We start from the raw sequence: 10,503 nt of genomic DNA, 5'->3' as shown, positions 1-10,503 counted from the left end.
AGTTTATTTTACAAAAAAATAAAAGTTGCCTTTGCACACAGGAGGGGAAAACACTGTATGAACCCAGCTGAACCCCGCCCCCCATCCCATCCCCAGCAGGCCCTGCTCCTCGCGGGCACGGTAGGGCTGGCTCCCCATTGCAGGGAAACTGAGGCACAAGAAGCGACAGAACCTGGCTGAGGCAGAACCTACCTGGCACAACCAGCCTCACTCTCTAGCCAAGCATCGCAACTGGGGGTCAGTGAAACTGCTGCATAATTGGATGCAGAGAAGGGATAAGAGTACCTACTTCAGTACCTAAATCCCCTGGGTCTGAGGCCCAGATCCTTGAAGGGCTAGAGGCACCTAAGTCTTGCCTGCCTCCCAGCCCTGCATAAGAGGTGATAGTTGAAGTTGGGGGGCAGAGGGGAGGACAGGTGCTGGGGGGCCCCTGCTGAGCTGTGAACTGGCCCCCAGCAGGGCTCCTGACTGGCCCCAGAAACCTGAGCCAGCAAAAAGCCCCTCTCCCTGCGCTGGGGATGAGAGAGACTGCAGGAGAAGGCAGTGTGAAAACAGGACAGTGTGAGCGAGCGAGAGTGGAGGGCCCTCTAGGAATGGACCCTCAAGGGGCCACAGGGCAGGGAGATCTCAGCTCCGCCAGTCTCAGAGGGGAGGGGCCATGCTCTGGCCACAGTCGCTCCTGCCTCTCAGGGTGGTTAATTTCAGGCCTGCCCAGGAGGGCTGAAAGGAGAGCAGAGGTGATGGAGGACACGGCTCAAGGACCAGGGCTGCTTTCTACCAGCAGCTGAGTGAAGTTTAGCAGCAAGTTTAGCACCGGCAAATGTGGGGCTGGAAGTCCAATGACCAGAGTTAAGGTGGGGGGTGTGATCCAAGAACTGGGCTACAGGAAAGCAGGCGGCTGGGGAACTGGGGGTTCCAAGCAGCCCGGGATGCTGGATGGCTCACAGAGCTAAGCGGTCTTTTCTCACGCCCCCCAATTCTCCCCCCTTGGGAGCCTGTAGTTCTCCCTGCAACTGTATCAGAGCTACGGTCAGAGGCTAAAGGTGGTCACAGCAACAGCCCCAGGATGGTACAAACGCAGGGGCAGGACCAGGCCCCTTTAAAGCTCATTGACTGCGTGCATTAAGCATCACTCAAATGACCAAGGCACAGGTGGGAGAAAAGCTCTTTCAGTTAAAGAGCTCCAAACCTACAGGCCGGGGCGTTAAAGACCCTGAACTGTTTCTGCTGCAGCTGTGTGTGGGCACAGCAGGCGGAGGGGTGGTCACTGCTGTGCCAGCCTTGCAGGAGGATGAGGCAGGGGAGATGTAAAGGCACCTGCTTGCTGAAAACCTGGAGAAAGAGAGGGTCCCATGGGATGGATGGAAGCTGGCCCTGCCCGATGACAGGCTGGAGGGTTCAGACAAGCTGGGGGCAGAGGGCTTACACTCCTCACAGCTGGGCCAGCAAAACCAAAGCTACCCCCCCCTTGCTTTGCTAATTCGTGTATTTCACACACACACACCCCGCCCCGCGAGAAATGACTTCATCACAGCCCAGGTTTAACCAGTCCAAAGAGCAGCTTCCTCAGCTGACAGCAGCAGGAGGCTTTTATCCCCACACATTCACCTGCAGGGGACATGAGAGCAGCAGGTGAGGGGTAGGAGTGACAGATGGGGAAACTGAGGCACACTGGTTCGGGGACTTAGGGCCAGCCTCTCTACCCCTATTGGCCATCTGCCCCTTGGGCTCCGGCTGGGCTGATGCCTCTTAACAAAGGCAGGGTCGTTTCCTTTTAAAGGACACTCGCACACAGCGGTATCCCTTCAGCGAGTTTTCACTTTAAGCCAGGACCTTCCCTGGAGGCGAGAGCCAGAGGTTACAGCTGCCCCCATCTCACCTTCACCAGCTGGGGGGCGATGCAGTCACACACCCCCCTCACACCCTGCCCCCTGGCGGGCTGTCTTGGCAGATTCCAGCACAAACGCCCCTCCAGCTGGCCGCAGCCAGAGGCGGAGTGGGGGGCAGGTGTCAGCACAAGCCAGAGTCACCACGGGGGTCGGAGGTTATAGTCCAGCGGAAGAGGGGAGAGGCCCCCTGTATCCCAGCCCAGCAGCTGCTGTCCCGCCAGTTGTCACTGACCGGGCTGGCCACACCCTGCCAGGATGACACTGGTGCCAATCTGCTCCCTCCAGCGAGGAAGACGGCTCCGTCCAGCCAGCCAGGCCCCCCCCAGACCCACCCGCGGCTGGTGTGGAACTGGGATGCAGTCCGGGGGAACGACCCCCTCCCCCGGGTCAGATCAGCCGCTCCTCGGGGGGCAGCTGGAGGTTAGCATTCGTCACCACCCGAGCCCCCGCCTGCTCCTCGCTGCTGGGACGGTAGGTGCCCTCCGTCTGCCGCCGCTCCCGCACCTTCAGCGCCCCGAAGATCAACAGTCCGATAAGCAGGAGACCCCCGACCAGGGATGGGACGATGATTGCTGCCAGCCGCTCCGACTCCTGCCGTGGTGGGGAGGGGAGACAGAACCGGTATCATACCCATCCCAATATGGGGGGAGGCAGAAGGGAGCCGGGGGCTTCTGAGACCCAAAAACACCTTGCACAAGCAGCAGGTATTTTTGCTGGCAAATTTTTTGCTTATTTTCTGCAACAAGTTTGACTGCAGAAAGCCGCAGCCTGCGGCAGGTTCCAGAGGACACGCATCCCTCCCTTTCTAGCTAGGCAGTTGGAAAAAGCTGTTGGGACCATACTGGATGCCAAGAATGAATGTTTCCAGAAGGGCCATAGCTGTGCTGAGGCTGCTCCCCAGTCCGGCGCTCGGAGTGTAAAAGCCGGGGAACTGCAAGCAACTTTAAAATGCTTTGTCACTCACTTTGGAAACACGGAGAACTGAGGCAGATGTTCCCCCAAGAACCGGGGGGGGCACATTTAGCTCCGGGGCCAGCCTGCAGCACAGGAGGAAGAGAGACCCCAGCAGCACGCCCCAGATCCCCCCGCCCCAAACTGGACCCCTCCCTACAATATCCATCCGCCCCGATGCACACTGGGATAAGCCCCCCCCAGCCTACTTACCGTCAGCCCCGATGCAGTGGTGGGTATGACAGTGCTTGTGCTCCCACCTTGAGTCGGAAAGAGAGACAAAGAAGGTGTGTCAGGGTGGGGATCCCATGCTCTGCCGGAGACGCCGTCCCACCCCCCGCAGCCAGAGAGCTGAGCAGCTCGCCAGGTGCAGCCCTGGCACTGAGACACCAGAGCCAACATGCAGCCACCTCTGGGGTGGGGCGGAGCGGCTGAGTACCCACTGCAGAGGAAGGCAGCAGTTTAGGAATGGAGTTGAAGGGGGTTCCCAGTTTCAAGTGTTCTGGGGCAGGGAAGGGCTATTTAAGGGGGCAGAGGACTGGGGGCGGAGGACTGGGGTCAGCGCCCCTGTTTTGGGGAAGGCTCACGTGGAGTGGCCTTAATGACCTCAATGGGACAGTGCCCCCAACCCTGCCCAGATCCTGCCCCCTAGTGCCATGCCAGGGCATTGGGATCAGCGCCCCCCAGCACCACCCTCGGGGGGTGTCGGGTTCTGCCTGGGAGGGGCCCTTCACGCAGCCAACAGGATTGCTCCCAGCTAAAACCTCGGCTTCTCCGCCCCTGCAACGGCAACCTGGCCCAAGTCCGCTTGGCTCAGCCCTGGGCCGGGCAGCTAGAGAAAAGCATCAACCCCCAGCGCTCCTGGCACAGCTGTAACTGGGGAGTGGCTCACAGGCCTGCCCCTCCATTCATCCCACCCAGTCCCTCCACTCTAACCACTAGGCCCCCATGCCCCCAAGCGTCCTGGCTCCCAGCCCCCACCCCTCTCCCATCCCCTAGACATTTCTCCCTTCCCAAAGGGAAAGAACCAAGGACATCTGACTCCCAGTGTGTACCCCCCACGCCCCGGCTCTAACCACTCAACCCCACTGCCTGATTGCCAGCTCTAACCACTAGACCTGCCCAGCATAGATGGTCTGACTCAGAGCCCCGCAGAGCTTGGGTGGAAGGCGAATGACTCGTATCGGGGGTTGCCTGGGTCTGCGCTAGGGCTGCCCCCCCCCGATGGCCAGCTGGGCTGCTCCTGAGTCCAAGGGGATGGCCAGACTGCCAGCTTGTACTGAGCCCTTCCGTGGATGTCCCAGCCTGGCCAGCCCCAGAAAGGCGGCTGCTGGAGAAACCCGCACACCCCGGTGGGTGTCCCCGGGCATGTGCTGCTGGGCTCACCCGGCACTTCCAGCACTGGTCCCCCATGCACTATCCAGCCTGCCAGTGCAGCCACTGTTACGGTGGCAGGGAACTACAGCTCCCAGGGTGTCCCCCTGTCCCAGCCTGGCCTTCAGCCACACTTCCAGCTCCCGGGCGGCTCTGCAACCCAGAGAGAGCAGGTCGGGCCTGAACAGGCAGCTGGGAGAGGCTCAAACCCCGCCCAGCACAGGGGCGGGGCGGGGCGAGACGGGCCATGCACTGGGTGGGAGAGCTGGTCGCAAGTCACCTGTTTTGCTAGTCAATGGCAGAGCTGTCAATAGAACCCAGGAGTCCGGGCTCCCAGATCCTGCCAGAGCCAGGGGCAGAACCCAGGAGTCCAGGCCCCCAGCCCCTCCTGCTCTAAACCACTCCCCTCCCAGGGCTGGGAATCCAGCCGTCCCTACAACCAGCCTCCACCCACAAGCCCTAGATCCCACCACTATTGGGAACGGCTCCCAGCCCCCTGCACTAACCACTAACCCTTACTGAGAAATGTGGATACAGATTCCAAGGCAGGTGGAGTCCTTGCTGGGTAAGGAACATCCCCCCTGCACACACACCCTCAGCCCAAAGCAGTAAGTCAGCCTGGGGTGTGTCTCAAATCTCCTGAGCTGGTGACGTGCGACCTGTGAACAGGCACAAGCCGAGGGTGGGGCTCAGCCAGACCCAGGATCTCTCCTGCTGGGAGCTGACTCACCCCACTGTTCCAGGCAGTCAAGCCCCCAAGCCTCTCCCAGCCCCGGGGCAGAGAGCCAGTGGTGCCAGACTCTGAACCCAGCCCCTGGAGGGCCGAAACCACCTTCCCCACCTCGCCCGCTCCCCCAGATCTCCGCGGGGTCAAGCGAACAGAGAAGGGCCTTCCCCCACTTCATACGACCAGGGGAATGTTTAGGGGCACAAGAAGAAAAATAAAATCAGACCTGCCTATCTGAGCCCTGCATGACAAATACAAGGATCTCTCTCCCTACCACAGAAATGCAGCCACTTCTGGGGTACTGGCCAGTTCACATGCATCACCCCAGCAATGCTAAAATGCAGCTGCTTCTGGGGCGGGGCACGGGCAGGGACTAACAGTGCTGGGAAGCACACAGGAGCGGGAGCGCTCGGTGTTCTGGTCTGACCCAGGCAATGCCGAGTGGACCTTGGCGCTGCTGAGGTTTGCGTTCCTGGTAACAGGACTCCAAAGCTGTGGAGTCCCTGCTTCTAGCCACTCCAGTCCAGGTACAGGGCAGCCTCCTGCCAGGGCGACTTCCCACAGCAAACCTTGCTAGAGCTGTGCTCCGGCAAAAGAGCCTGTCCGCTTTATTGCATCCCATGAGGATGCTGCTGCATGAGTTCGGAACTGCTAGGGTGTGTCATAGACCCTATACTGCATACAGGGAAAGGGATGACCACTCCACCTTGAGCTAACCACCAGACGCCACTCCCCTCCCAGAGCTGGGAATCGGACCCAGGATCCCTGACTCCCAGCCCCCACACCCTGCTCTAACCACCAGCCTCCACTCCCCACTTGGAGCTGGGGAGTGAACCCAAGAGTCCTGGTCCCCAGCCCCCTGCTCTAACCATCAGCCCCCACTGCCCACCCAGAGCCAGGGAGAGAACACAGGAGTCCTGGCTTCCAGCCCACCCGCTCTAACCACCAGACCCCACTGCCCTCCCAGAGCTGGGAATAGGACCCAGGAGTCCTGACTCCCAGCCTCGCCCGAGCATGAAAGAAATGTACTCAATGCACCACCTACCTTGGCCCAGGGCCGGCTCTAACAGGGACTGCAGGGCCATAGCCAGCAGCAAAACCAGGACGCCGCAACCTGCCATCACTCCCCCGGGTGTCTGGGAGGGAAGGGGAGACCTGCGGGGGGCACTCCCCCTCTCTCTGCGAGGTCACAATCCTGATGGTGCAACAATCACACAGTCCCCTAACAATGCAGCATCCTTAGCCCATTGGGTGTGGAACCAGGAACCAGCAGCCCCCAAGCCTGGTCACCTCCTGGGAAAGGGACAGAGAGAAAGGGGGTCAGAGCCACGGGCAACGCCCTGCCTCTCCCCCTCTTCTGACCCACACCTGCCCCTCCAGGGGGGTTCCACTGGAGAAGGCATTAAAGGGTTATGTGAGGACTCCGAGCGCCAGCTGTTGTCTAAGACTGGAACTGAGCAAGTGCAGAACTAAGAACCCCAGGCGCTTATCTAGCCAATCCCAAAGTGCTTCGCCAGGGTGATCAGAATCATTGCCCCCATGCTGTGGATGGGAAAACTGAGGCACCGCCCAGGTGCATCACATCCCTGCTGTCACCCAGTGGGCAAAGCTGGGACTAGAGCACAGTCCCAACCCAGGGCTCGCTTCACTAGGCCGCACTGCCACCCTAGTGATCCTGCAGCAGCCCTCAGCACCATGCTAGCAATGGTGACGCCGGGCCTCCCGGGGCTGCTTCTAGGTTCGAATCTAGCCCCAATGAAGCGGGAAAGAGACGTCACCATGTCGGCTTAGCATACGGAGCCCCAGGCTCTGTTCCCAGTTGTAACCCTCCAGGAGACCTTGGGTAATCATTTCCCTATTCAGTGCCTCAGTTTCCCCATGTGTGCAACAAAGGAAAATGAGACAGACCTGTCTCCCAGCAAGGGTGGGGAGAGTCCATTTAGGCTCTGCAGGGCAGGGACTGGCTCGTTCGGTCTCTGCCCAGCACTTCACCCACTGGGGAGCCCCTCTCATTCTCAGGCCAGCCCCACCCAGATAAAACAGGGGGGCTGCAGAGGCAGCCTCAGCTACCCACCCCAGAGCGTGTACAGCTTATTAAGTGGCTGTCTAGTACCTGTCCCTGCCGGGGAGGTCCTCCATCTGCCGTGCCAACTGGGCACCCCACAGCTGGATGTGCCCTTCTCCCCCTCCAGTGCAATCTGCCCCTTTCTCCCCAAAGCTATCGGATGCCCCCAGGGTGCTTGGAACTTTCTGCAAGAGGCCCCCCGCGGCATCCCAGAGCTAGCACAGCACAGCCCCGGACAGAGGCACCCCCAAGCGGCGTTCCCTGCATGCGGGGTGCCAGTGCCACCCACCTCGCGGTTCTGTGGTGCACCTTCGCACATGCACGTAAAAATATATTCCACACGTGGCTGGAAAAGATTAGAAGAATATGTTCACCGAGGCGACCTCTGTGTTTTGAACTGATCTGCCAATGAGTGGGGAACCAGGGGGAGAAATCATGGGGCTAAATCTATGCAAGTTTGTGAAGACTGGGGATCATAGCAAGAGGGGGCCAGGTAAGAGTGCCACAGGCCCCACCCATTACTGCCCAAGCGTGGCATGGACTTGGCAACCCTTCTGCATGGCCTGCAACCCAGTAAGATCAGCACAGCCCATGAAATCACTGCCAGACCACCAGGGATATTCCCAGGCAGTGCCCTGTTGATTTGGGGGACAGTCAAAACTGCAGGGGGGGCAGGGGACATATGGAGTCCGTCCCCCCCCACAGCCAGTGGATAGATCCCTGACCTCTGATCAGGGTTGAACTGGCACCAGTCAAAGAATGAGTCAATGACACCCAAAGGCAGTCGGAGAGCTAATAGTGGGGAAGGAGGGATGGAAGCCCTTGGTAGGAGGTGAGGGTGGGGGCTGGACAGGATCGGGGACCCTGAAATGGGGCACACAGAGCCCTTGGCAGGGCATGAGGGGGGACACAGTTGGATGCACCTGTTGAATTCTAGTGATCCAGCCCTTTGGAGATGCAAATCAGGAAGAGGATTTCTGGCCTGGGCCTGAGACCTCCAAATCATGAATGCCAAAGCTGAGGGGATGCAGGAGACGCATACTCCCACATCCCCTGCTAGGGCACCATCTCTCCAGCCCAGCACAGACTGGTCCCCAGCGCTGCTCCCAGCAGATCCTCACCCCAGTCACATGTGACCTGCTGCTGCATCTTCCGGACAAGCAGCCAGGACACCAAAGTGGAGCACAGGCCCTGGCCAAATCCAACCTCACAACACCCCCGAGAGGAAGGCGAGTGTGACACATGGGGAAACTGAGGCTCTCAGCAGGGAAGGGACTTGCCCAAGTGAGAGGGAAGCAGGGTGCAGGCCCAGTGCACAGCTAACAAGAGTCCAGACAGTGAATCAGCAACAGAGCAATGACGAGAACCCAGGAGCCCTGGCTGTCAGCTCTAACCAAGGAAAGACACTGTTCTCAGGTTTGGGAGGGAACCCAGGAGTCCTGGCTCCTGCCCCAGCCCTCCCTGCCCTATCCACTGCTCCAAACTCCTTGTGATTCCCCTTTGCCTGGCTCAGAACAAACCTGGCCCCTTCCCCCACTCCATCAGCCATGATGTCCAACAGTTGGCACAGACAGAGAGCCACCCAGGCACTGACAACTCCACAGCCCAAGGAACCAAACCCACATTTCTTCCAGCTGCCCTCAGAAATGCTGTCGCCAGGGTTTTCAAATGAGCCAGTGGCCTCTGCATGCACCCACAACAGCCAGGTCAGCTCACCCCACCCCGAGAACTCAGCAGGGCCTGCAGAGAACCCGGCAGGCAGTACGGCCTAGTGGCCAGGGCTCTGGATTGGAAACCAGGTGAGCGGAGTTCCCCTTCCCAGCAGGGTCACTGCCCTTTGACAACTCACTGTGCCTTAATTTTCCCACCCACCTCTTTGGGCCTCAGGCCAGTGGTTGCCACTTGCTCAGGGCTGTACAGCACCTGGCGCAGGAGGGCCCAGCTCCATCACAGAGTAAGCTGTTTTGCCAGGGAGCTGGGGTAAGGAGCTATTCCCCCTTCTTGAGGGAGCATGGTGCAGTGGCTATGACACAAGCCAGGGATCCATTCCCCGCTCTGCTCGACTTCCCGAGCCTCCTCAAACCAATTGCTTGCCTGCCCCGTGCCTCAGTTTCCCCACTGCTATGTGCTCCAGTTTCCTCTGTCTATTTGGGCTCCCTGCCCCACGGCACTAAGGAGTTGATTTCTCCCCCATGCACCCAGGGCACTGCACTGCACTCACAGGAAGGAGCCCAGGCTGATGCTAGCAGCTACATTACCACATACACCCCACAGCAGCTACCAAGGTCTGCAGACAAGCCCCTGGCTTGGAGCTGTCTGGGCAGGGTCCACCTGTCTGTTGGGAGAGCCCCTGGCATACACAGAGAGGGCGTAAGGGTCCATGGGGGACCTGGGCATGAAGAGGTGGAAGTGGGAGCCCACAGAGCCCCTGCTATGGGGGAGGGGAAATGGGATACAGAGACACTGGTGTGGGGCAGGAGGGGACCAGGGAAAAGGACCGTCAGGGGCATGGAGCAGAGAGCTGGAAGAGGGCATTATGCCACCAGCAAAGGGGCTTTGCCATGGAGGGCAGGAGGGTCTGAGGGGCACACAGAGACCCTGGCGTGGGGGGGGCAAGAATCTGAAGGGGGGGCAGAAAAGAAGAGGGGTCACAAGCCACGCCTGGCACATGCCATGAACTCAGCTCAGGACATAACCCTCCCCACCCCCAGCCAGGGCTCAGCCCCGCCCCCAAACACGAGCCCAGATTACAGTCCCCTTTCTGCCCCCCTGCAGCGGGACCCCCCACCCCGTGCCAGGCCCTGCCCCGTCCGTCTCGGGGGAGGGCACAGAGAACTGGGGGCGCCCCGGCTCCCCCTCCAGCCGGGCCTCGCGGGTCAATCTTTAACCCGGCGGCCGCAGCAGAAGCCGGGGAAAGTCACCCGGGCTGGTTAACCCTGCGTGCGCCGGACTCGGCCCGGAGCGCCCCCGCCGGCCGGGAAGCAGCAGGCGGGGCCGCGGGCACCCGATCGCCTGGGTTCCCGGCCTCCTCCCCGGGCTGGGGGACCCCTAAGCTGCTCTGTCCCCCTGACCTAGGGCACAGCGCGGAGGGAGAAACCGCCCAGCCCGCCGCCGCAGCAACAGGTCCCACGGGAAGGGGAGGGTTAAATTCCCCGGGGGGGGGGGGAGCGAACGCCCCCTGCCCCGGGTAGCAGCCCCCCCTCTCGGAAAGGGGGGGGGGGGTCAGGTTCTCTTAAAGAGCCAGAGCGGTGGGGGGGGGGGGGGCCGTTCCTGCACTTACCCGGCCGCGTCCGCTCCGGCCCCGCTCCGCCTCCCCTCGCGCTCATGTGACCCGGGACAGGCAGGTGCCTGCCCCCGCCCACACCTGAGGCTGGCCCCGCCCCCCTGCTCACCTGGGCGCTCCCCGAGCCTCAGCTGCATCCGCCGGCGGGAGGGGCTCTGGCTGCCAACAAGCCCAGGACACCCGGGAGCTGGGGGTCACCTGCTCTAGGGGAGCC

General features: G+C 61.0%; 1 protein-coding gene across 3 annotated transcripts; it reads right to left on the bottom strand.

Annotated features, from left to right (window-relative positions):
* Positions 1 to 51: 51 nt before the first annotated feature.
* Positions 52 to 10,359, bottom strand: CRB3 (crumbs cell polarity complex component 3). Of its 3 annotated transcripts, none has more exons than XM_074980351.1 (5): positions 10,287 to 10,359; positions 7,296 to 7,352; positions 5,987 to 6,234; positions 3,054 to 3,100; positions 52 to 2,480 (listed from the first exon to the last, which is right to left on the bottom strand). In XM_074980351.1, the coding sequence occupies exons 3-5, from the start codon at positions 6,060 to 6,062 to the stop codon at positions 2,277 to 2,279; spliced, it is 327 nt and encodes a 108-aa protein (XP_074836452.1). In that variant the 5' UTR covers positions 6,063 to 6,234; positions 7,296 to 7,352; positions 10,287 to 10,359; the 3' UTR covers positions 52 to 2,276. The 3 variants fall into 3 exon arrangements, with proteins under 3 accessions (XP_074836452.1, XP_074836453.1, XP_074836451.1); XM_074980352.1 differs by lacking the exon at positions 7,296 to 7,352 and having other exon boundaries at positions 52 to 1,608; positions 2,394 to 2,480; positions 10,287 to 10,316; XM_074980350.1 differs by lacking the exon at positions 7,296 to 7,352 and having other exon boundaries at positions 10,287 to 10,316.
* Positions 10,360 to 10,503: the final 144 nt, after the last annotated feature.

Source organism: Carettochelys insculpta, chromosome 29 (genome assembly GCF_033958435.1).
Source record: "Carettochelys insculpta isolate YL-2023 chromosome 29, ASM3395843v1, whole genome shotgun sequence".
Lineage (NCBI taxonomy): Eukaryota > Metazoa > Chordata > Testudines > Carettochelyidae > Carettochelys > Carettochelys insculpta.
This window is presented reverse-complemented; position numbering and strand designations above follow the sequence as displayed.